Source organism: Tympanuchus pallidicinctus, unplaced genomic scaffold (assembly GCF_026119805.1).
Source record: "Tympanuchus pallidicinctus isolate F22 unplaced genomic scaffold, pur_lepc_1.0 scaffold1, whole genome shotgun sequence".
In the NCBI taxonomy this organism is placed as follows: Eukaryota; Metazoa; Chordata; class Aves; order Galliformes; family Phasianidae; genus Tympanuchus; species Tympanuchus pallidicinctus.
In genome coordinates, this window is record NW_026294618.1 from 39,071,837 (window position 1) to 39,099,266 (window position 27,430).

The 27,430-nt window shown below is 38.3% G+C and overlaps 1 protein-coding gene across 4 annotated transcripts in view; it reads right to left on the minus strand.

Annotated features, from left to right (window-relative positions):
* Positions 1-4,004: 4,004 nt before the first annotated feature.
* The window catches only part of USP45 (ubiquitin specific peptidase 45), a 50,897-nt gene continuing 27,471 nt past the window's right edge, over positions 4,005-27,430 (minus strand). For 2 of the 4 annotated variants that reach the window (XM_052685892.1, XM_052685955.1), the window contains exons 9-18: positions 19,503-19,590; positions 15,845-15,926; positions 14,750-14,841; positions 12,614-12,670; positions 11,704-11,847; positions 8,226-8,889; positions 7,136-7,233; positions 6,680-6,766; positions 6,064-6,217; positions 4,005-5,148 (exon numbers count right to left, since the gene is read on the minus strand). In XM_052685892.1, coding sequence (XP_052541852.1) covers positions 5,015-5,148; positions 6,064-6,217; positions 6,680-6,766; positions 7,136-7,233; positions 8,226-8,889; positions 11,704-11,847; positions 12,614-12,670; positions 14,750-14,841; positions 15,845-15,926; positions 19,503-19,590 — 1,600 coding nt within the window. In that variant the 3' untranslated portion in view covers positions 4,005-5,014. Of the gene's footprint in view, positions 5,149-6,063; positions 6,218-6,679; positions 6,767-7,135; positions 7,234-8,225; positions 8,890-11,703; positions 11,848-12,613; positions 12,671-14,749; positions 14,842-15,844; positions 15,927-19,502; positions 19,591-27,430 lie in introns of those variants that run through there. The other 2 variants (XM_052686036.1, XM_052686122.1) reach the window with 2 other exon arrangements.

The following is a 27,430-nucleotide window of genomic DNA, read 5'->3' on the forward strand; positions in this document are numbered from 1 at the left end:
ATATGAATGTTGTGAACATAGAAGTACTCACTTTGTACAGACTGAATTGATACCAAGTCGTTTGAAAGTAGTTAAATTACAGTTGTTTATTACAAAAATGCCATTCGTGTAGACACCTTAACGTTGCACAAAGAAGCATTCTGATTTGAAGTAACAGCCTGTCTGAAAATATATATTTCATAATCTTGGCCTTACACAAAAAAAAAAAAATTCCAAATAATCTTGAATAATCCCTTTCCTATCATTTTTTGCAATTTATTTATACACTGAAGCGAGAGGTAAAAAGAGCTAACACAAGTGGCAAAACGATACCTGAAGACATGGCAGATAGATGCAGATGAAGGATAATCCACTGTAAAACACCAAGACTGAACTGATTCTACTGAAGACGAATGGCCTCTTCTTCATCTGGCTTTCCTTCTCTCTTAGGAGGTTTTTCACCCAGAGGGTGGTGACGCACTGGAACTGGTTGCCCAAGGAGGTTGTGGATGCCCCATCCCTGGAGGCATTCAAGGCCAGGCTGGATGTGGCTCTGGGCAGCCTGGGCTGCTGGTTGGCGACCCTGCACGTAGCAGGGGGTTGAAACTGGATGATCACTGTGGTCCTTTTCAACCCAGGCCATTCTATGATTCTATGAAGGTCTTTGTACAAACACACCTGTACAGGGCTTAGCAAAAACCAGCTACTGACAACTGAGGAATATAAAACCTGCTGTAAAAAGCAAAGCAAAGCAAACCTGCTGTAAAAGTGTCTTGTGAAATACGCTATCATTTATTTTTAACTAAAATTTGATTTGCTGATGTTTGCCAACATAGAAATCGTATTCTAATGCTTTGTCCTTTAAGATGTCTTTAGCACATCTTAAATGATCTCCTAAGAATTTTCTGTTTGTTTCCAATAAGTTCAAATAAGAATTTTGTAACACGTTACCTTGAGAACAGTCGCATGAGTTTCATGTCCCTTCATGATTCAGTTTTTAGTATGAAAAAAAGAAGTCCAAAGAGAAGCAGTTGGTGGTTAAGGCATCTTAGCCCTTTAATGAATTTATAAACCAGTCTCACCTGCTACTACTTGAAATCCACAAGCAAGAGCACTTCACTGATGCACACTGAAAGGTACAGATGGGAATAGGGAATAGAGGTTTGACAGACTGCGAGGATTTCATGTTCTTAACAAAGACAATAACAGTGCACATATCTTGGGCACAGAATCATAGGGCTTTTTGTTTGTTTGCCTTCCCCTCATCCTTTCTTTCCTTCACAGTGTATTTGTAGGACATTCTCAGAACAGGCTAATACAGGCATTATGTCTGCATATGTATTGGTGTTAGTGTAATTCTTTTTGTCACCTTTAGCCAAATACAGTAAATGGCATACAGTGCCAAAGACATCTGCATTGATGCCTCATCACTGGAGAAACTTTTGTAGGTGCTCCAGTTGCTCCAAGTGCAACTCACACGTTCCTCCTAAATTAAGTTTTCTTACTGAAGGGTGGACAGTTACTTACTTTGCTTTTCTCCTCACTGGTTTGAAGGCAGTGTTGTGTGAGTGGTCAGTTGCTTGGGAGTCAGCTTATCTCAGATAACTGTGCTGCTGCCTATAGATAGAACCAGTATAGCGGCAGGGAGAGGTAAGATCACAGTTAGGAGTACCTCTTCCAATAGGAGTTTTGCTAATTCAAAGTATCCAAGTGATGAGTAGGAAGCATTGTTTTATGGTTAGGGATGGATGAAGGAAAAGTCATTGACGCAGAGGCTAATTGAAATGCCAAAATATAAAGAACAAGTGAAGCTGATGAAGACAGTGGTGCAAAGGCAAGGATGAGACAAAGAGAAAGAACTTTCTAAGCTATTCCAAATAAGGAAGAAGGCTGCTGCTGTGCCCAGGAAAAAAAAAAGGTATGGTGTATCTCCTGGAAGAGCAGATGCTGGAGGCTTCAAAAGGTTTTTTGTACTCATAACAGGAAAAGATTGCATGAAAGGAAGAATAGTTAAATTCTGAAAACCTGTGGCTTTTCAGTAGTGTGCACACATCTGTCGGTTTAGGAAACTGTTTCCTAGGCTTTGAAAATAGGCTCTAGAATCATGGTTAGCGTTTTAATAAACATAGGATTGTCCATCTCCATTTTCCAGGAGAGCTCTGAACTTCTGCAGTTCCTAAGAAAGAACTGTAACAGGCCTTCAGAGTGCAGATTTATGTATAACCATTTGCTATGCAGCCAAATTCCAGTCTTGAAGGATACTCTAACAGAGACTTGAGCATGAACTCGCACATCTTTTCTATTCTCTAGCATTCTCTTGAGTCATGAATCCTTCATTCTAATATCCACTGACTTATTTTTACAGAATGTTTTCTTCTACAATATTTTCACATTTGTTCCCAACTCTGAAATGACTGGGGCTGTTGCTAAAAGTGCTTTTTTCTTCAACTGAAAAAGCTTCAGTGGCCATTTTTGTTAAAAGTGCTGGATTTTTTTAATGTCTCACAGAATCACAGAATGGCCCGTGTTGGAAGGGACCTCAAGGATCATTAATTTCCAATCCCCCTGCCACAAGCAGGGCCACCAATCTCCCCATTTAATACCAGACCAGGAAAGGTTGGTCTCTTTCCCACCATGTTCTATAAAATACCCGAATAGAAAGAAAATGTTCTCTAGATGTTATTGAGGAAATCATCCTGTCAGCATACCTCCTGGCATCCTAATCACTTGGGAAGATTTCATCGGTTCAAACAGCAGTGAATCTTGGTTAAAAGGAAACAAAGATTGCCTCAATGAAAGCTTCCCAAAAATACCACTAAAAAGGAAAATACAGCCTAAGAAAACCTTGTTCTGCTGCTTCTCTCTTATATCTGCCCTCTATGGAACTAGTTCTAGGTTAACAAATAGGACACTGCTATAGGTACATGTTTAAGTTCGGTAATTATACACAGTCAGAAGTCAGCAAGACCTCGAAGTTCAGGACCTCATCTAGTCAGTCTCTGCTTTAAGATGGGTCTAATATACCCCATCTGTGGTCTCTAAGTAAGACTGAGTCACAGAAGTGAAATTTAGTGACTAGTTGCTGCAATTCTTGCTCAAAAATATTTCTGAGTTTCGATCAACTTCAGGAAAAGAGGAGGAAGGTGGGTGGAGGGAGAGGTAAAAGAGAACATTTCAACCAACTCCAGTTTAAACTTTGTTGTGTTGTTTCTTTGTTTGTTTTTTCTGTTTTAGTGTAGACACAGATTAAGATGTGTTTAGTTGGAATACAGATAGTTAAACCTGTCTGCTTAGTTTCTCTTTTGGGTAAATTGAGACAATTTTAATTGGTAAAGATAAAAAAATGACCGAGTTGACCAAGATGTACAGCCTAATTTTTACCTAGCTACAGTAATTTTTCCTTTCAAAGCCTGAGTGACCAGAAGCTCATTCTGTCTGTCTGGACAGTTAGCTCTTAATGCCTGCAAAAACACTGTTGTTATAAAATATACCTCAGCAGTTTTGATTGAGCAAATCTGTTATCTTCTTGGGCAAAGAGGTGAATGCAAGTGGAATGCAGCTCTGAAAGAGAACTAGAGAATAGAAAAGATACGCGAGTATGATAAAACATAACAGAGATGGTAAAAGGAATAGCAAGCTTTTTCACAGCAAAACATTTCTATAAATGAAAACAGTAAACAGAAATAAATGCAGGTTTTTCTCTACCTAACTGCAAGCTCAACCAGACATGTAATAATTATAGAAGCAAATTGTATTTAAGCAACTACTTATTGAATAAATAATTACATAGCTTCAAAATCCCCATCAGATTTTGACCTTAAACGGTATCTAGCTGGGATGGAAATGAGAAATTACTGGAAGAAGTAACATCACAGACTGGGCAGTCAAAATAATGGACACAAGCCAGCCTACAATAGGAAGTTCTGCAGCTAGGGAACCTGCTGCCCTCCAGGGATGGCACAGGGAAGTCCAGAGATGCATCAGAAGGCACAAGTCATCATTTACTGTCCAACTCACACACACAGTGCAAAAATAATTTATAGTTTATTACTCCCCATGAGAAAAATATTCAGGAACAGATAAACAAATTAATGTTTGGAACCAGAAGTAACAGAAATATCCAGCTACACTTAAACCCCATACATATTCATACACAAGCTCATCATACGCTGTACATCTGTCACAATCATGAATTTGAAAATTTACTAAATACAGAAGTGTTTGCAATTCCTTCCTATCCTAATAGGTAAAATGACAACATATATTGATGGGTTTATGGTGTGCATATATACAGGTATATATTTGTCTTAGAGAATATATACATGCACACCACAGTATATATTTACATTGAAACAGGAGTACACGGCTCTACCAGCACTTGTTGGAGACAGCTGAACAGGTGTTAACTACCTACACTGTCACACTGCAGAAGCAATATTTTAATACTTTCCCAACCTATTTCCAACAACACACTGGGAAAGTGCACTGCAGCATTACCCAGAGACATCTATTGTTGTTGTGTTCTGGAAACACTGCTTCCCAAATTACTACATCTGCAGGCTACACGCTTTGACATGTACTTGTTTGCAGAAATCCTAACAGCAGACATCCAACCCAGGGATGGGAAGGATAAAGACTCAACTGAAAAGCAGTTCAAGTACTTTATATTGTTACTGTACAGCAGCAAATCCAGGCACTTAACACTATCAGCATTTTTATTCTTACCTGTTCTAGAACTATGGGTGAAAGCTTATCTTTGTTAAAATCAACAACAAAAGTTTCCACTGACCTCACTAGGATGGAACATCATCTTACATTCTAACTGTAAAATTAAAATGTGTGACAAAGTGCATATTTTAAAGGAACCATTCAGATATTTATAATAGCTTGACTGAATTTCAGAGTCAACATATGGTAAATTCTATGCAAGATAAAGGCACGATATTTACAGGTACTCTTTCTACTGCAGCTTTAAATTAGAAACTAAATAACCACTACAGTTGTTAGGTTTTTTTTGTAATTAAACTGTTGAGAATTATATCAGTAATCTTTCATAAAAAAGCAGATATGCTTGTGCATTTAGTACTCGTGATTCTGGAACCATCTGAACGTGGGCATCGCTAACATACACCCACTGTCCTGCTGATGCTCCCATGGCTTCTTTTAAACCTGAAATGCAACAGCAAAGGAAGTCACATTCGTTGTCTTTCACATCATCATCGAACAAAAGCAATGGACGTTTCAAAAAGCAGTAAAAAAAATCACATTTCAAAAGCTGATCAGGGTGAAACTAACAGCACAGAAAAGACATAATCAGTTCTAGTAATTACTGCATGGGAAGGCTCAGACTGAGGGAGACTTGTTCCAAGGATTATTTTGAAACACTGTGCTTGTGGGAAATGAGCTTCAAATGCAAAGTGATAATACCCAGGATAGACAAAGTGTGTGCTTGGTTCTTGCTCCCTTGTGAAGGGAAACAATAAATACATTTAACATACTCTGATAACTCAACATTGTCTCTGCAAATCATTCACTAACAGGTTGTATCCCAGAATCTTATTTCACTCTGCATGACCAAAGCATCAAAAAGAACTGGCATGCTCTTCGCCAAATAGCACGAGAAGCCTTACAAGGAAAGATATCTTGCTCCTCACATTTAATCGGAATATTCCAGATTTTTAAGCATTAAAAAATACCAATTCTTAACAGATGGGTAAGATGAGTAAAAATGTATATTAAAAAAAAAAAATTAAATTGTTGTGGATTCAATTCTTACAGTAGAAATACCAAATCTATCAAATATTTACAATTTAGAAGGCAGTGCTATGTACTGCTTTGACTAGGAAGAATAGGAGCATTTTCCATCAATTCTCTGTTTAATAACTGAACCAAAATTCTGTTGTTTACTCAGCTGTGTGTAGGTTTGATATAGAAGCAGGTCATGCATCACGTGTACCAGAAAAAAACCAGAATTATTTGTAGGGCCCCAAAAATAACATTCTGAGCTAAAACAGTTTGAAATCTTAATGAAAAGGAGCTGGCTTTACTCATAGGAAGGAAGGAAGGAAGTTCTGTTGTACATACCTAGAACGTTTTTTGTGGAGGAAATATGTTCCAGTAATTTCTTGGAGGGCGTTCTGACTTTCACATAAGCTGCATAATGACCACCTCTCATCGACCCACTGTGCTCCACTATTCCATAAAGGCTGTACAGCACTCTTGAGCCATCCGTAGCGTTCTGTATTCCCAGAAACACAGAAAACAACAATGAATTATTTCACAGTAAATATTACAAATATCTTCATTACCTTTCAACAGTATTACTTCAAAAAAACAGATCGACATCTACAGCATTTCCAGTGATGAAACACATCTATTAAAAATACTCATGAGTCTGTTAACTGAATTCAGTTGCCATGGAAGCAGCAGTATCTGTCCTTAACACCATTAGAGACACTAAAACCATCAGGGCAGCACAGCTTAAGCAGCATTAGTTAACATTCATACTACTCATTGATATGAATGGAATTTCAGTCAGCTAACATTCTCAGTACACTGCTTGAAAACACTGCCTGTAATTTCTATGGGAAAGGAAGAATAATCATCATCATCATCTTCATTATAGTCAATCCAGTTAACTTGTGTTCAGGGAAATAGCAACTGTTAGAAGCACAATAAAAATTGAGATTGAAATGCATACCTTACAAGAAGCAGAACAAAATGGTGCTAGGTCTAAAATCAGTGGGAAATCCACGTGCCTATTTACTTTCCGTAGACTCAAACCAGCCTTTAACAAAGAGAAAAAAAGACTGTATGATAAATACTTCGACTAGGAAGCTTTTTAAAGCTGATATGTATTATTATGTTATTAAAATAAACCAAACCAAGAATCAGATTTGAACTTATTGAAACATTCTCCATTATGTCTTTAATATACTGCATGCTACACACAAGTATGACAGACACACAAAAGGTTTCCCTGGATACATCTGAATAGCTAAATGCACTCTGAAGGTATCAGAGATTTAAAAAACCACAAGCATGTTTCAGAACAGTCTTTCATTAAAAAAAAGCAAACATTAAAATGCACAATGACACTTAAACAGTGCTCATCCACCAGAACAGCAGAGGAATAGAAGAGGTTTGGGCATTTTACCTGGTGGAATCTTTTCAGATGGAGAATAAGAATAGCAGGAACCGAAGAAATCAGTAGCTGTTTCCGAGCATTCGTGTAGACACCTTCCATTTTCTTTTCTGTATTCATGAACATCACAAGAACTTGTGAAGTGAGGACAATCACACAGAACTTTTTTTTTTTTCTTAATTTCTGACAGAAGAACAGATTTATGTTGCAATGACTTTACACATATGTATGTTTTCCAACAGAAATTTTGTGGAGTAACAGAAAAATAGTTTCTCATTCTTCTTGTTTTCAATAGAAAAACCTACCAAGCCTGAGCATTACTTCGATCTGCCTGACACAAATCAGACCCAAAACCAGAAGCACGTTCAATACCTAGGGCACTGTGTACACTGAGATGCAGCATCTGCTGCCATAATCCTACAGCTTTCCTATGGAAAGCATTTCACCTGAAATGAACAATCACTGGGACAATAAATGCAAAGCTCAGGTCTCTACATCCATGCCAAAGTCCTAGCCACTAAGCTAGAGATTACTTTTCCATTCTTCACTGAAAGCACACACTGTGTGCTCATCTTTGAGAAGGGTCTGAAGAGAGAAGGTCCTCCTCAGGATGCCTCCTAACCTGCTGGCTTGACCACAAAGGATTGGCAGCTGTGGCCTATGCTGCAGTGGGAACTGAATGGGGGCTCTCATGGAAAGCAGCTCTGCTGTTAGCTACAGATTAAGAGAACATGTCACCAGCACTTTTTTTTTCCCCTGAAAAAATAATTAACATGCTTGAAGTAAAATATTTCAACTGCAGAATAAATGCTAAATTACACCTACAGCTACGTTCTAATATTTGCATTTTCTGCTTAGCCACAAGGAGGAAGCACATGGTGGAAAAATGAAACATCAGAGGTGGCACAGGTTTTGACAGAAAATTTTGTACAGTGATTCACAGAAATACAGAATGGCTTGGGTTGGAAGGGACCTCAAAGATCATCAAGTTCCAACCCCCCTGCCACAGGGAGGCCCACCAACCTCCAGATCTAGTAAAGGACCAGGCTGCCCAGGGCCCAATCCAACCTGGTCGTGAAATGCTCACATATTAGCATGTTACCTGAGGAGTTGGATTTCTTCTGATACTTCTGTTTCCTTTCTGTGCAGCTCTCACACAAAAGCTTGTTGTTCCCCATTAACAGCTCTACAGAGGTAAATTGGTAAAGGCAGGACTGGACAGAACACTCCTTGGAGCTGGTTATATAGCTCTGGGAAAGTGTCTGAAAAGCGTTTTGAGGGTTTGAGGACAACGAGGACTTGTCTGCTGAGAACATGGAATTATTCGATAAACCTGGATCACCAAAGCTTGACTTTTCATCTTCGTTTATAGTGTCACAGAAACTGAGTTTGGATATGGCACTGGAAATCTTCTCATCGTTACTGTCACTTGGTTTGGTGTGTGGCATTTTAACATTGATGTGATTGACATGCAAAGCAGATGTGTTGCTGCATGAGCTAAAAGCTGTTTGCTTAGAAGCACTTTCACTTTCAGAGGCTTCACTGTCTGCATCAAAGCTGCTTTCAGAACGGCTGGCTTCCTTCTCGCTGCCCTCTGTCTGACTCCCATTCATGGCAGACTCCACAGTTGTGTCTTTGGAGTACAGCACACTAGAGCTATCTTCCAGCTCTGGCTTTTTGGATCTTTCCTGAATGATAACAGGGCTTCTTTCTTCTTCATTAGAGGAAGCTTTTCTGGCAAGCCTTCTCTCCTGGTTCAACTGATTCTGTAAATTATGGCATTTTAGTAGTACACAGGAGAAACAGAAAACATACCTGTGATCTAAAACAACTTTTGAGATGACAAATTCAAAGCAAATGAAATCTAGTATTTTATCTTCTCCATCTTTCACATGCTTAAGCTACTTGATCTCCTTAAGATCCGTTTAAACTAATATAGGATTAGAAACCTCCATACCAGTCAACTATGACCATTATACTTACTGTGAAATCAATACCTCCTACAATCACAGCGACAGCTGTGGATGGCACATGTGAAGCAGTATTCCTTTAATCTAACTTAAGCTTCTAAAAGGTTCTCATGTTTAAGCTGGCCTTCCACTAGAGGACTTAGCTGATGAGCACCTACAGAAGAGAATTCATTTCACCTTGCAGACACTTGTCTTAGAATTAAATAATCTCTAGCAACGTGTTTCTTTACTTGTATATTTTACTTTGTCTGAAGCTGATTTTTTTTTTGTACTGCAAGAAGAAAAAGCTTTGCTGTCAAAAAAAGACTACTATAGGTTTAGAAGTACTTTAAGCTGCCATAATCTGAAGTTATTTGCAATTCTTTCTTTTATTTGGTTTGTTTCCTAAAGAAATGAGCATTTTTCCTTCCATTGCCTTCCATAGACAGAACGAACAACAGAAAGTAAATTTCATGGTCTGCTTCCATAACAGGGAGGCTAACTGGACAGAAATACCTTCTGCACACTTGGTCATGGGCCTAAGTAGCAGTAAGGATATAATTATAGTCATGACTTTATGTTTAGAATTTCCTACTATCTTTAGAATCACTGAATCACAGAACCATTTGGGTTGGAAGGGATCTTAAAGATCATCCATTTTCAATCCCCTGCTATGGGCAGGGACATCACCACCATCAGGCTGCCCAGGGCCCCATCCCAGCCAGCCTTGAATGCCTCCAGGGATGGGGCACCAACAGCTTCTCTGGGCAGCCTGTGCCAGCACACCTCCTTCTGAGTGAAAAACGTCTTCCTTGAACTACATGATCCTTGAGGTCCCTTCCAACCCAGGTGATTCTGTGATTCTGTGATATCCAATCTAAATTGACTCTTTCAGTTTAAAACTGTTGCCAGGTATATTCCAATGTAGTAGAGATGACTTCTGGACTGTCTTTGTTACCTACATATGTAAATCTTGAAGTTTCAGATCCCACTTTGAGTCACAGGTACCAACATATTGGGAACCACAGTTAAGTGCCTAACTTGAAGCCTTGAAGATCTTTATCTTAAGACTATTCCTTAAATATATTCACAAGGAATCTTCAGCGGTTACTTAAGTTCATCCTTAAAGCTTAAAACTAAGTCCAAATGAAGTCAACATAAAAGGCAAATAATATTTGTAAATATTTTTCCAAGTAGGGCTTAAAATCACACTGAACACTACTTCATAATTCAAGTCCTTGAACTTAAAAGCAAGTAGCAGTGTTTAGCAAAAAAGAGTAAAATCCAAATGAAGAAGTCATTAAAACCCCCAAACACGACTGTCTGCTAGGACTACTTGTCTCGGCTGTGTTTACTTTCTTTGTAGAGAAGAGGGAGAGAAACTTGTCAGAAATTACTGACAGTGCTCAACTCCCATAACTTTTAAAATCGTGAAGCTCCTCGCTTCAGAAAGAAAACATAACAACCAATGTTCAGATACTCTGTTACCTGCACAAACACCCACTGGACACTTGGATTTTCACAAGCAAACTTACAGACCAATTAACAAAAGTCATAGAATGTCAATAAATGTTAACTGAATTCAACACCGCTTGGTTTAGATTAGAAATTTTAATGCTTTATTACAACAAAATTCATTCAAAAGATGAATAAAGTCATGTCAAATACACGTCCAAAAACATGGGGGAACACAGAATCACTAATTAGACAGCCATCTCATGTATCACTTTATCACTTCTTACTGAAAGCTGTTTCCTCCCTTATATTTTATTGTCTAGCCCAGTTTGTTGAATCCAAACTATATTTTATTTTCTTAATTTTGGATGCCATCCAGTAGTCACATTTTTATGCAACAGCGTTAATTTTATTACTCATTCTATTTTGGAATTTTCCTTGTCTCCTCTAGTATAGAATCTATTTGTCCATAATCATATATGGAATATAAGGCTTACTAATAAAAAAACAAACAAAAGAAAGAGTATTAATAAACACTGAAAGCCCTCCCCACTTCCATTAACAATGAAAGTGCACAATACTTACTACAGATTAATTTTAATCTGTAAAACAAACAGTTCTGTTCAGCTAGTGTATTTGCTTGCTGCCATCAGGAAGGACTGGACAGAGGGGCTGAACTGAACTGCTTGGGCTACTGAAGGCCAAATGCTCCATGGAAATCCCACTCTCAGCTTCCAAGAATCTCTGGAGTTGGTACTATTTTTGTTGTGCCTGTTGGCAGTTAATCCCTCCGATGGCTCCAGTACAGACCTGCCTGCCCTCTGAGCTAGTGTTACAATTCATGGGGCTGCTGCCAGAAACAAATTAGGAGGACAATAAAAGGAAAGCTGGACAGAAAATCTAAACCAACATCAACTGAAATTAAAGTGCAGATCTTTTTTTTCTTGTGAACACAATCCTGTAATTGAAAATCTAATGGTTCTCAATGACTACACTCTCTCACATTTCTAATAGTTAGCTAAATATTTTTCAACTAATCCATGTAGTTGACATACATCAATAGCTGACATCTAGGTGAACAAACAATTGCAGGTGTCAATATTCCGTCTCCTGTTGTCCTAGAAGCTTCAGAACAAACTCAAAATGGCTGGCTAGTTAGAGTATTTAAGTTCTTACCTTATCTTTTGTTGAAGCATGTTTCTTGGCAATTTTGGGCTGATTATTCAGTGTACTGATGGAAGAACAGGTATACTGTCCAAGATCTGCTTCATGCACACTTTTACTTTTATTTGTTCTTCCCAAAGGCACAGGTTTTGCAACCTAAGAAATTAGACAGGAATTTAGGAAAGGATATATGCCTATTTTTCATTCCTTTACGGCACAGGAGTGATTAATGTAGGTGGGTTTGTTTTCTGTACATTAGAAAACAGTAACCTATGTTGCTATGAACCAAACTGGTGTTTGCAAACAAGTACATTTTATGAAGGACCAAATATTACATGAAATACTCCTCCTTAAATCTATGTGAACATGCAAAGGGATGGGGAAGAACCACTCTCAATCCATCATCTTACTGCCAAATAAAAATTCCAAATCCCACACAAAAACTAAGTATAAGTCCTCAAATGAATACGGCCCCTCTGCAGCTAACAAAGATATTCTGTAAACTACTTATGACAAAACACCAGAACAAATATTTTCTAAGTTAATCCATTTTCACTCCAACTCATACATCCTGTGCATCACAACCTTGCACTTCAGCTCCCTAGTTGCAAACCAGTAAGCTAGAATCTATCTTTTGGGACCTTTCTGAAGAATTTTATAATCAATTTATATGCTAAAAGTACTGTTAAACTAATCTCAGATCTATATACTGTAAATAACACTGTCATTCATCCTAATCAAAAAATGACTTTTTCTCTATAAATATGTATACAAAAATCACATAATGAGCAGGCAGTACGCACACGTTTATAGACAAACGTGCATTTCTAGGTTTGAAATCAGAACTGTACGTATGCATACAGAAACATCTTCATAAAGCAATCCAGTGAAAACAACAGTTATCACGTATTCTGTATCTTACCCTCTCCTCTATTATAGGAAGTGAAAGATCAATGAAAGGTTCTTTTACTGTTGAAATCTTGAAGAAAAAGAGAAAAGGTACATTGAGTGCAAAGAACTACGCACAGCTTCAGCACATACCTTTTTTTTTTTCCAAACCAAATTATTATCTGAAACTACACAACAAGCTAATCACTTACAAGCTGTATCAAACTACAATGAAGAACTTCCCACAAGCTTTTTTCCTATCTTTTAGAACTTTAGAATAGTTCTTATTTTCTTTCTAACACAGCATGGACTTCCAACACACAGACACAAAGGCAAGGCCATTCCTCTAGGCACAAGCCACACCTAGAAGCACTGTGATGCTCAGATTCTCTGAACTCCAGACAGATTTTCAACTCATGTGGATCTTCTAGATGGATCACAACTTTATGGACAGCAGAAACAGCAAATCCAGTAGAATTCGGAAGAAAAACTAACTTTTATGCATTTCCTGAACCTGGACATTTCTGTGCAGGCACTGATCTTGTATGTTGTTCAGCAGCAAGAACTGGTTAATGGCAGTTAGGTGGCAAGCTGTAACCTGGCATTCACAGGGAAGATGATGTCAGGCTTATTGATTGCAGCCAAAAGTTTTATTAGAATGTTCATATTGCAACACACACTGGGAATTATCAAAATAAAGCCAATTAATGGGAAAAAGCAGTGCTTTTATTTTCAGCAAAATGCCTTATTGTCTGTTCTGCACTATTATTTTTTGCTCTATAAACCACATAAATTCTAAGCTGAAACTGGAAATATGACTTTCTGACTACAACATCCAGACCAAGCCTGTTTCTTAACCTCTTTCCCTTGCCATTCTCACATTCCTTCCAAAACTAATTTATCTTACCTCATGAAAGACTGAAAAGAAAGCCTTTAAAAAGAACATCACAGTGTGTACGTAATTACTGAACACTGTCATACCTCTAGTTACTGCCATCGTTGCCCTTCTCTGATGTCTATGACCCTATCTTCCATCTGTGACACAAGGACCAGAGGCTCCTCTTAACAAAAAGCTTACATTTATCCGTTGTGTGAGGGACTCAGCATGGTTTAAATTCCAGTAAAACAATAAATGAGGTTAGAACTGTCTTAACTGTGTTGACTTGCTGGCTGTTGAGCAATATTCAAACTAGGGTTCCTCTAGAGGCTGACTTTTCAGGAACAAGCACTAGTCAGAAAGATATTTGCCAACGCAAGCGAAGGAAAGCGACTGCTAAGCTTGTCCTCATACAGCTACTGCTAGCCAAGCCCTGAGTCCTGTGCAGGCAGAACATAAGAACCCAACAAAAATAAATGGTACACACAAAACACATACGATGCCTATTTGGTACACAGCTGAAGTTCTTCATTGGTACTAGAAGCACATTGAAGTTTAATCTGCACATCACACACAGGGAAGTTTACCTGGCACTGCAGAACTGTGCTCAAGTATTCAGATTGACTGATTTACTTAATCTCTATAATATTAAATATAATGCTTTAAACCAAACCAAACACAAATGTAGTATTAAGTTTTAAAAAGTCATGCAAGTAAGATTTTTTCTTTTCCAAAGTTAAGAAAATCATAAGGATAATGGAAAGCATTTATGATGAAATGTCAGTAATATTAATTATGAAAGGAATATGCTGTTCATTAGAGATATTATGTTAATTCTAAAAAACACAAAGAAAATAAAGTAATTTTAGCATTTCCCCACTCATACTAATTCAAAGCAAGTACTTCCCATTTTTCAGGTATATCCCAGAAGACTGGGCAGGAGGTTTTATATTTTAAGATAGGTAAGCATTTTAGGAATATCAAATAAAAATTGTAGTATAACACAGATAATTACAGAATTTGGAACCTCCAGACTTAAATTAGATGCAAAATGAAGCCCACTATTTGAAACCACTTCGAATTCAAATGATCCCTCTTCTTAGGTTTGCAGAGGATAATGCTTTAAGGAAGCGTAAGTAAGTTATTATTATAAATGAGAAACTGTCAACAGTCTTGCTTTTACAGACAAACAAGCAAGTATAAAATTGGCAATACAATTTTATACTTTCAAGACAATGTAATCAAACCAGTATGTGATCTATTCCACATTAAACCAAATTCCAAAATACCTACATTTTCACATTCCTCACACATGACAGTGCTAGTCAATTCACCAACAAAGATCCTATCTATGAAGTTCATCTTCACACCCTCTCTTCCATATGCTGAAAAAACATTGCCTTTTTTTAAATGTGAAAAATAACAGATCCAATGCCACACTATAAGTACAACAAAATTCTAAGATTTATTTTGAAAGCACAATTATTAAAGATACTCAAAAGTTTTTAAACACAACACAGTAACTAAGCCATCATATACTGTATTTCAGTATTTAAAAACATCTATTATTCAGTGATACAATTCTCTTCATATTCGCTTTCCCCACCTGCTATAACAAAATAATCATACAGTATCTCTCAAGAAGCCTTTAAATATAATCTCAGTTTTAATATATAGTATATACACAGTATTGTATTGCTTTGATACAGGCACTACAACAGCAGACAGGCTGTCAATTTTTCTAAACAGCCTTCAAAACTATAAAACTAAAAAAAAAAAAAAAAAAAAAAAGCCAATAGAAAACACAAAAAAAGAAAAAAGAACGTAGTTCTATGTCTCAACTGTTGCAGATTTGGGAAGGCCAACGTTCAAAAGAGCTTCATCATTATTTAGACTTTAATTAAGCAAAAAGTATTACATTTTTTGAATATACGTAAAAGAAACATGATTTTAAACTTGTTAAAAAAAAAACAAGCATTCTTTTGAAACAGCTTCCCACTTTGGTTTTGTAATTGTATTTCGAGCGCTCACAGTATCAGCCACCTGATAGAAACAACTTTTGCTTATGTTAAGTGGCCTCTCTGAGCAATACAGTAACTGTGGCTATGTAACAAACAAACAGCAGGCTATTTAGGAGAGCAAAACTAGATTCTATATAACTTTACAGAAGGCATTACTAATACAGTGGAAACTTTTATTCTGGCTGCAGTCTGTACATACGATGCTCTCTATACTTTAGATATGCGCTAGGGGGCACTAGAATAACACATAATAAAACATTTTAACACTACAGTACTTTCAGACTGCTGTTTGCTATAGTTAGCTTTGAAGAAAACAGTATTTTAAAACTTCTACATTTTAAAAGTGATTCGATAAAGTGTTTCATACCTTTGACTTTTCTTCTAGTTTCTTCATCTGCTGTCTTAGTTGTTGGATTATTAAATGCTTTTAAGATACCAGTTTGTATACGCTGTAATGTAAAAGCAATAGAATTTAAAAAAAAATGAGCAAGTACTTACAGTGTAAACGTTCTAAACACGATTAGTATATGATTAAAAGAAGCATAACTTATTACTGTTATTCATTAACACTGTCAAAGCTAAACAAGCTTATTAGCTTCAGTATGTAATCATTTCAAAATTTCCTCCCTGCAAAAAGGAGCAGCTGTAGAGGCTATCAACAAACAATAAGATTGTCAGTGAAAAAATGCTTTTCATTTCTTCCACAGTTAGGGGAATAAACCAACACCATACTGCCAGAAAAATGGTCTATTACCGATCGACTGGGATACAAAATACTTAAAGGCAACTAAGGGCAGCTAACAGCCTTTCAACTGCCAGTCTTCTGTGACTTTCTTCAGCCATTTATTACTTCTGTTTATTTTCTAACACTGTACATTTCAAAGATATGTCAGAAAATCTTCAAACATACACAGAACTTTCTATGAATTCATATAAAATTCAGCAACGCTATTAAAAAAAAAATCCCAGAAAGTTACATTTTTTAAACAAGAATCAGAAAGAAATATATCCTTATTTGTGAGCAGTGGTTGCAGCTTGAAATAGGGAATATATTTCTCAATTTGTAACTGGGATAAAGAGGTATTCTTATGAGTCATTTGGATGTGTATGCTGCTAGCACGTGCCCATATAAAATGTGCTTCTGCCCATCCTGTGATGAGCTGTGAAGAGGGAAGGAGAGGACTGTGCTGACTCCACCACCAGAGAACACTGCAGCTTGCCTAATCCTGGTTTTCCTCTCCTGATAAACGTACTTGTTTTCCAATCCAGAAACTCCACTAACAGCTTCCCATGTCAGGGTGCAAATGACATTTACAATGAAACATGGTATCGAAGTCACAACTAGAGAGCAAAGCACCCTTCTACGAACAAATGGTGGTACCAACCGTTCCACGAGTAACACAAAACCTGTGCACCAGCAGAAAAAAGCTAACAAATAACTTGTGTTTGCAGACAGCAAAGTGCACTTTCAAGCCATCGATTACAGCGTGACGATGGCAGGCAGCTCCAGAGGTCTGGTTTCCAGTTCAGGCACCCATCAGGATAAGTCATACTCCTACCTTATGAGTATGTGACCTGGCTTGTGAATTAACTCCCGCTGCCCCAAGCTCAGCTTTGTTCATCTTAAAGCCAACAATATACTAAAAGGGCTAATCAATAGATAATTCACAAAGTTGAACACCACAAATGGGTCTAGGGCCATAAGCGACTCTTTTGTTGGGATTAGTGCGTTGAACCATTTATTTAGGTCAAAGAAAAACACAGTCTTTGAATGGGCAGGGTGCTGCCGACAATGGCAGCAGACATTAATCAATTAGCAGCAGGGTTCAGCTACTTTGGGCCCTGGTGTGAAACAATCTCCAGCCCACATTGCTGGGTACGCTGGTCAGGATGTAATTTTTATCGTCATATTGACAGCCTTTTATCTTCAAAACCCACTTGTGTACACACATACACTAACGGGGACAGGAAAAAGTTCAACACTGCTCTGAGAAGGCTGTTTCGTGAAACAGGAAAACAGATAAAAGGCAAAAGTGGAATGTGAATTGTGGGAGCTATATAAGTTGTTGTAACTCATGTCATGCTCTGTACTATACACATCTCTCCTCAGAGCCCTGGCAGTCAACGCAAGACTCCCAGCAGGGGCACCGGCCAGCCTGCAGCACTAAGCCAGGCCTCTGGCAGGTGGAGCACAGAGCATAGGCTGTCACCTATGCATGCCTCTGTTGGAGCACAGCGTTACAAGCAGTGCCCAGAAGAACAGGCAGTTGCTGGACACACTTTTGGCTCTGGTGGCAGGCAGCATGCTGGGAGCCTTCCCTAGCAGCGGGCTGGGGGGCGTGGGGCTGGGCAGCGGGCAGCTGCAGAGTTCCCAGGGCTGACAATGCCGCTCCCTACTGGCACAGAGCAGAACGTGCCCTGACCCGCTCTGTTTGTCACACAATCTACAGACTCCAGATACAAGATGAAAAAAAAAAGACAGAGCTTTCACTAGTCGTGACCCGTGGCGAGCAGCCCGAGGTGACGGAGTCAGTGTTTGCTGTAACGCACCACTGCAGGCAAACAGGGGTGTAATTGCAGAAAGGGTGGGACCAGCCCTTATGTGCCCAGTGCTGAGGGTGGCAGACGTGCTCTGCTGCCTAAAAGGTCATTTAAATTCGCAGCGTGTCCCCTTACCCTTTTATGGTAGCTTCAATAGCTGTCCAGCTCTAACAGATGACTCAATAGACAACCGAAAACACATGTTATTGTAATGATGGCACACTCACTGATGGGCCAAGAGACTGATGGCAGGGGTAAGAGTGGTGACTAGAGAAGCAGTTTAGTGGCTGCAATGGTCTTGCTTCTGGCAAATCCACGACTGTGAAGCAAATATACTTTCCATCTTTTATTACATGAAAATTAACAAACAGCAGCAAGACTTTCCCTCTACTGTAAAAGCACAGCTACTGCTCTTACTGAATAGGAAAAGCAGCAGCAGTCACCTGCTTCTGCGGTGTGCCTACACTGATACCGTCCTGTAACCGTGACAATGTCAACAGTCGGGTCTTATACCCTGCAGTTCAGTTCTGCTTATTATTAATACACTGATGTCAGGGTTCATTCAGTGTTACTCTAGTGTAACAAACTGGGCTCTGTTACAGCTTTATATTTTGTTTCCAGAAGAACTCAGGATCGTTACATTCCCTGCGTTATGAAATGAGACAGAAGAGAAGCACGCTGGTCAGTACAATGTTTAAGAACCTTCCTTTGACTAGACTCAGAGAAGGTTATTTACCACAATATCATCTGAAAGGAAGGTTCCAAGACTAAGGCAGATGAAATCAGATACAATCAAAATAGTTCAAGCAAGCAAAAAACCACTATCTTGTATCCAACAATGCAGGAGGTAAAAACAATGAAGGGAAAGAAACATGAAAAAAGATACAGGGGGAACATTTTTCATTTACTACAACTAGTTCTATACTTAACATACTCAGACGTAGATTTTAATAGAACATAGCATGTTATTTATAAAATAAGTAGTTCTTAACACCTTCTTAAGATAAAGGAAACTCTGCAAGATTTCATTTTTGTTCTACTTTTTTCAGTGAAATAGGATTCTATGACAATTGTGGGCTGACTCACTTCTTGGAGCTGCTAATTTCTGTCCCATGGCTTATCCTCACAGGCATTTTTCCTGAATCCTCAGAAGGGGCTTTTTTGTTCTTTTTTTTCTTAATAAATGAAGAACAATTCACACTCCCAAAGTCATCATGATCTACTTGCCACACTCTTTCTATTGCTCAGCGAAACTTTCATTCCAATCAGCAATTTTAAGATACCAACATGAACACGACTGCATCATCTTCCTAAAAAGTCATTATTTTTCTCAAGATAACAAAAACAGCCACACCTTCTTTATAAAGGACATCTTTAAAACATGAAGAACAATGGAAACACAAAGAATACTGAGGAATAACAATTAGTTTACAGTACAGGCAAGTATTTCTTGACTTTTTTAAAAACACACACAAAGGTGTTACCTTTGTTTCTTCAATCCTCATTGCATCCAGCAAATAGTGCAGAAGCTCTTGGCTGTCCTGCTGCTGGAATCCCTTAAATCGAGGGGCCCTGCAACAGAAGCAGTAAGGAATTTACAGTTACACTGAGAGACAATATCTATGCCAGGTTCTTGTTGGATGCTGAGGTACAAACGGATGCAATCTGTACTGGACCTAATGGGACACTCCAGCTAACTCATGCAACTCACATCACAGCAGATGTGCATGAAGTCTGCATACAGCAAAACAGAAGCAGCCTGACAATCTAAATTGGAAAAAGATTACCTTGAAATCTAAGAGAAGTTATAAGGTTGCACACAGACAAGCAAAATGCACAGGTCAGAATCCAAATAAAAATAAATCTTAACTTCTTAAACAAAAGTATCTATAGCTATCTCTTAAGATCAGCTCCAAGCCAGCCACTCTATTAATCTGCAGCTTACACTCCCTGCATAAGAGTTAGCTGCTCTTATATCATCAGGTAACTGTTTCTCTTATATTTGCTTCACAATAGTTTTCACAAGGACCTTTTAACATCATGAACCACATGCCATGGTAATCACACCACAGCCACATTCAAACTCCTGTTCTATAGTCTAATAAACTGCAATACTTAGTATCTGAAGCTTGCATTAAAACGTACAGTATGACTAGGAGCAAATAAAGCATAGCTTCAGACCTAAAATGGAAAAAGCCTGACATTGATGGGACAATCTCTTCAAAGGTTTTGATTGACACAATACATTTGAGTCCAGGTACCAAAAATTATCAGGTCTGCTAAAGCAGGCAATAAACCAGTGTACACACCTGATAATTTTTCCCAGAGCTGCTTGAAGAATTGTATACCCAATTAGTTTTGAGAGAAAAAAAAACCAAAACAACACTGAACAGATGACAGAGGTTCAAAATGCACCACTCTACACTAATTCAAAGGAACCCTTCTTAAGCATCCATCAGAACAACCAAGTGCATCAGGAATTTTGCTCCCACTGCATACTGAACACAAAAGCATCACAAATTCTAGATCTTTTGCAATTCCTGAGTGCACCAAAGAAGTTATACGTACAAACCATGGAAGATCATGAAGAATCTAATATGTTACTGTCATTTATTAACACTGCTGTATTTCCTATCACCACAGTTTCCTTTATTAATCGGAATAGCTGGCATTAAAATGAAAATCATGATACAAAGCTCTTTATCTTCCCGTTAATCAAGTTTAGAAAATGAGATACATTCCTCTAGTACTTCACAAGCTTTGGTAAAACCCCTTAAAGCCCATTCCCATGCTGCACCTGTAAGCATGGATGGCACACGTGCTAGCCCTGGGCCCACCAGAATTTGTTCCTGCAGGGCAGCTCCTTGTGGCCATCCCCCAACACAGCAGCAAGCAGCCTCTCAGGCCGAGCATTTGCAGGGCTCACAGCAGAAGGCTGCAGGGCTCCAACTCTCCAGCTGTCCTGCAATCTTGTCTGTGGGGTGCATGGCAGCACTTTTTGTATAACTGTGCTACAGCCCTCCTTCCCACACTGCAGTTGGACAAAATGAAGATCGCTTAGTTTTGGAAATCCCCACTAGCTATAATGTATTAGAGCTGCAATCGATGAAGACACTGCTTTTCCATAAATAGTAACACCACTAGCTTTTGGACTGACGATACTGAGTGTCTGAAATGTCCAGATCACAAGCCCACCTTCTACAATAATACAAGCTTACTACTCAGGTTAAACAGAGAAATAAATCATCTTTAAAAAGATGAACTTCAGTATGTTTCATCTCTAGAAACTAAAAGTCTGGACAGAAAGAATCTACATGCCCCAGAAAACATACATCTGGTGCTGCCCTTGTTCCCTCAGCCTCTCCTGTCCTTGGAGCAGTTTGTCCTCCTTGATGGTGCCTGGCACCAGCACCAAGAGAGGCCAGCCAGCTTGCCAGTCAGCCCAAGGACGCAAAAGGAACACTGGCACTTGCCCATTATTTACTGCTGCACTTCACTATGCCGGACACATGGAAACTGAAGACTACACAGCAAAGGCAATTCCAGTAAAAAAAGACCACCAGCAGCATCCACATGGCTCTCATAAAGCAAAAGAGAAAAAGCATCTGTTTCAAACTCTACTAACATACCAGTCAACTGCTCTGGGGTGATGTTCTGCCTGTTTGTGACACAGGCATTCAGTAGTCTACATCACCAGTATTCAAAACTGCTGATTCCTTGTGTACTGCTCACAGTATTTAAATACACTGTAAGTACCATAATTTGCAGGTATTGATTACATAAACATTATACAACACACTTATAAGTATGGGGATAGATACTTCAGATGTTACCTGTACTGAGACAACAATAGTTTCTCATAGCAATTTGGATCTCTAGCTTCTTGCAATCCCTCGTGAAACTGTGCAAATATTCCACATAAATAATCTGTTATTTACATTAACAATGATTTATTGGCCAAAACACGCCTGTCTTTCCAAACGAGTTATCCTCAGATTTTTAATTAAAGTCTTGGATTGATTCATCTAAAATGGGATTTGAAAGTGTTTTTTTTTTCTCTGTTTTATTTCCAGTAATGCCACCAAATGGCAGCTGCGTCCCTTGCTGCACAGTAAGATGTGTAGGCTGAGCCACGTGCTAAAAATCTTCCAAAATCTAGCACAGGAGACAACTGGCTGCGCAGAGCTCAAGCAGGAATTTGATCAAACTGGCAGAGGGGACAGAAAAACCAACCACATACTCGGTTATTCAATTTTATGAAATGCATCTCGAGCCAGTTTTCACGTTCAGCCCCAGATTGCATGCTCTGACTAACGAGTGCACTGAGCTGTAAATATCTATCTGCATTTTCTCAACACACAGTAATCTTTCTTGCCCAGCCATGCTCTTTAGCTGTCCTAGGATTCCTGCAGATGAGGCTTCTTTCCTACTTACACGATACAGATACCCAGGTTGGCTTTGGAAAATTCGTGCTCGTGGGTAGCAGAAATTAAAGGCTACCATATGAAAAAGCATCAGACTTGCAACGTGCCTACAGTAGTAAAATTAAATCTAGGCAAGATGTCATGTTAGGATGTAGCAGTCTTGAGGCTCCATGCAGTACGGTGATAGAAGGGTCCAAGTCCTGAGTCGCCCCCTGTGAGCGCGATGTAAGCACAGTAACTGGAGAAGGAGCTAAGGTGGCTAGGAATCTAAGGTCAGTGCCTAAAATTAAGTGCAATAAATCTGGCCTTGCACATGCAAAACAACACGTTCACGTTTACAAAAAGCATGACTGCGTGTGATCTGCGTTTTGAGAGAAGGCTGATAACACCCATAATTAAAATGACTTAAGGACACTGCTTTATGAAAAGGTTTACAGAAAAACTGGACAGCAAAGCAGGTAAATTTTTAAAGCTGTATATTTTTGCATGTGCAGGTCAACCTAAACATTGAATTCCAAATTTTTCAAAAATATCACTAAATTCAAACTTGAAGTACTCCTCCTAAGAAATGAAACACTTTGGACTAACACTATTAAAATGCAGCCTTTTGCTGCTATTCACATCAAATGTTTTATTTCCAATTAATTTGATTATTAAAGCAAAACATTCCAAAAAGCACTAAACCTTTATATTGAATCCAAGAAAACACACAATTTGCATTACAAAAATTAAATGAGATATTAACTTGCACACATATTTAGAGGAACATGCACACATTTTAACTTTTCAATTGCCTACAACAGTTTTCTCATTGCTTCTTTCATTAAATAGCCAGAAAGCAATGAATCTTTTTTTAAAAACCCTTTTGTAGAGATCAGTGCAAGTCTGACAAGCCTGGTTATACACATGATTATTATTTCTTTTATTTATAAGAAATGTCTTCTTTTCCTGACACAGTGAGAATTAAAAGGCATATTCAGCATATCTCCTCCAACATATCCATATTAATAGCTCCTGTATATAGTGACAGAATAAATTACTGCACTGACACAAACTAGATCTTTATACTAATAGGATTTTTTTTTTTTTGGTCACAGAAGCACAGCCACAGGGCTACAAAACATAGCAAAGGAAGAGACAGATATATATCTGCTTGATAAAGAAGCAGTGAAAAACTCCATCACACCTACAGGAGAGCGTTTGTTGGTGTTTTTAATTGTAGAAACACATCACAAAGTTAATTTTACAATGCAAAGTAAAAAAAAAAAAAAAAAAAGCCACACAAATGCCTTTTGTTATTGTTTACAGTTTACAGCATAACCTGCCACAGATAAACACCAGATAATATTCACTTCTGATTAAAAGTATTTTCCTTAATGATATTTGAAGGCAAAACAGTCTATCTGTATATTCCATTCAGTTTTATTAGTGCAAGGTGAAAGGAAAAAAATGAACCCAACTACAGCTGTTTTCAATGGAGCACCACTAGTTAATCTTTCATTTTATTAGCACACAGTGCATCTGTAATGGGCAAGATTATTTACATTCTCTGTGCTTGCACTAAATCCTCATCCAGCCTTACATAAATCTACATGCTTGGATTTTAATGGGGACAGGATGATGGGAATGTAAGTGACGCTTTAAATGTCAGAGAAAGTGATTGCGAAGAAGCTATGAAGATATGAGTCCTTCATTTTGACTGAAAAATGATGTCATTATTAGTACTGACATATAGCTAATTGGTCATTAGTGTCTGCTGAATTCTACATAACATGTATAATTCTAAATATCCGATGTTCCATAGAACAACATTTCATGCTAGTAAATTTGTTTTCAGAAGGAGGCCACAAAATAAAAACAAAACAAGAGGTGTAAGGCAGGGGATTTGATATGACATAATGCATTTACTGGAAAACTCCTACGTTTATAAACTAGTATTTGGGAGGAAAAAGGAATTAATCCATGTTGATACATAGAAATCTGACAACTAAAAGATGTGCACTCTTGTCTCCTTGAAAATATGCTTCAAGCAAGATCCTTGGCAAAAGTGGGGGACTTTAAGATGGTTGGTTGAGTTGACCGCTCACAGATGTGCTGACATATGGAAGCCAGTGCCAATGCGATACAACCTGTTGTACAGTGTCAGCAGTATAATGACAGAACAGGTTGAACTCCTGCTAATGGCCATAAGTGCTGAAGGACAACTGTGACATCCACATACATGCTACTTAGCTATCCTCTCACTACTCATCTGGAGACAAGTTACAACTGCTTATCACTTACCAAAATATTTTTCATGATGATCTAACTTCCTGTAACATTTTTAGTAACAAAAACTACACCATAACATACATAGCTAAAGGAAACTGAAGTCCTCTAAATATTTATACTTTCAATTCTTATCTTCTATTTGCTAAGGGAAATTAAGTTATTACCTCAGATCCGACACAGAGTCGTAAACATTCAGCATGAGGTGCTGCACAGGAAAAAAACCACAGGCTTGGCACATGTAACCCAGATAAAAAACAAGAGATGTGCCTGTCCCATCTTGATGGCATGGACAGGATTTAGCTCTCATTCTGATGTACTGCATGACTTGCTTCATCTTTTCCTCCCTTACACTCCCCTCAAAGGAAATGCGGTATCATTCCGTTACTACAGTGTACCAAGAACTCTAATGTATGAGCAAAAAGCCCTTCTTACAGCTATCTTTGAACGGAGGGAATAGCTGACATGCCAGAACAGATCCATTTCCCACTTAACCACCACAGAGAAAATACAGTTCCTCTTACTAAGTAATGGAAATTTCCTTTCCTGCAGAAATTTCTTCTAGTCTACCAGCTGGTAGCCAAGTAAATGCCTCTGTACACAAGGTCCGTGCATAAAGCTATAAGACCTTACAGAAAAGTTCCCTTTATATGAACATCCCCTTCTTCTTTCTTCCTTCAATTACTGATATTTTTAATAGCATTCCATGATAGCAAATTGTACAGGTTAGTTATATAGAACGTCAAAAAATAATTTAAAAAACACCTAAAAAAACCAACCAAACAAACAAACAAAAAACCCACAGACTTTTTTTTTTTCTCCCTCTGGCTCTAAATCTGCTGCCTTCCATTTTCATGCAGCTCCTTGAACTCTTACGAGGGCAGTTAAATACGTATCGCTAATTTATCTTCTATCATTCATTGTGTTCTCTTGCGGTAACATTTTTAAATTTCCTCTTCTGTCTGATCTCCTGATATTTAAGTCCCTCTTCACTTGAAGTGTTGCTATCTTTGCCACCTCTCCATAGAGCTCTGGAAGGGCTTTATCTTGCAATGTTCTGTTCTGGTTAACACGGATGTTCCAGCTGCAGATACACCTAAGGAAATTATTCTTTTCCCTCTTCACTGTATCTACAATCAGTGCCTACTCTGCTCATCAAGACCTCACAAGAAACAAACACTTCTCCTGCCCAAAATGCTGCACAGCTCTTCCTCCTGAATGGAAGAAGCAAACCCGAAACTGAAGAGCAAAAGCAGATGAATCCTACCAATGCACACGACTTACTTATGCAATTAGTCTATGCTGCAGTCATAAATCTCATCCATGTTCTCTTGTGTTCAGAAATTGTGGAAATCAACAGACTGTACTGAAAGTGTGCAATCTCTCACATTCTGCTGCAGGAGGCGATGCAGACTCCTCTGCCAGAGAGCGTCCTCTGTCGGAGAGACCCAGAACATGAGGCAGCACTATCAGCAGGGAACACAATGGTAAAACTGGGACCAGAAGTCATTCTTCACTACTGGTCAAGAAAACACAAACCTGGTGTTCTGCTGCTACTGCCTTTAAAGGGCAAAAGTCAAATAGTCAAAATTAGTAAGTTGCACATCTTTTTTTAAGAAAAACTTTTCTCTACAACAGTATTAAAAGAAAAGTATCAAAAAGATTTATAGCTAGTAAGTCTCCTTTTCTTCACTTCTTAAGTTTGGTACAAAATTACCTGTTTCTTCTGAGTAGAAATGCTCAGAAGTGACAAATGTGGAATGCGCCAAACATTTTTAGCCTTCTCTCCAAAACTAATCAACAGTCCTAAATGCCTATGATCTCAGCTCTGTCAGCTCCATACAAACCTCTACCATGAGTTCTACCTTCTGTGCATGAGAAGGAAAGATTAATACTCATCAGGAAAAACAAGTAACTAAAAGCTAAACTTTGTGCGTGGATTTAGTCATCACCAATAAAAACTCTGTTAAGAAAATATTTTCCCAGGGTTAATGCAGCAATATAGTACCATAGTACCATAAATAACTATTTAATTCGAAGCAGCTTTTCTAACATTATATAACTCCTATTTGGACTATTAATTTATATACTGCAAGATTTACTCGCTACACAAATCTACACTTTCATCCACCAGCAGAAGTACCTCTTGATAACAAATAAGGGAAATAAAATGTATGTCCTCTTAATACATAAATGTTGCATTAGTCACTAAGTCTCCAGATAAGTCAGAAGTCTGCAATCCTAATATTCAGAATAGTGGAAAACAAACAGAAGGGCCCTGTAGCTATGTTCGCAATCTGTCCTAGCAAAACATCTGACAGCTGCAACACTAACAGAATTAACAGTGGAAGAATTAGTACCAGACGCTAAACAGTTGCTATAGAAAGACTCATCCATTTCTCTTCTTCTTCCTCTCTTCTTCAACCTGGCTACCCCACCACTTGACAAAATTAACACTCAGTATCATTTTTTCCCTTTGTTATTTAAAAAAAAATGCACCATAAATACCCTTTCATACACAAGATGATGAACTTCACTCTGCGATCTCCCTGGACTCTTAAAGATGCAGCTTGCAGCTGAAAGGACTATGTCCCCAGATCTCTTCTTTTGAGCAGAAAATACACGTACACTTGCAGAGTGTTCCCACTTACAGGCTCTAGGATTCCACTCAGTGTCATTACAGGGCTGCCAACTGAACAAGGCAGCATCTGCTCCCTTTC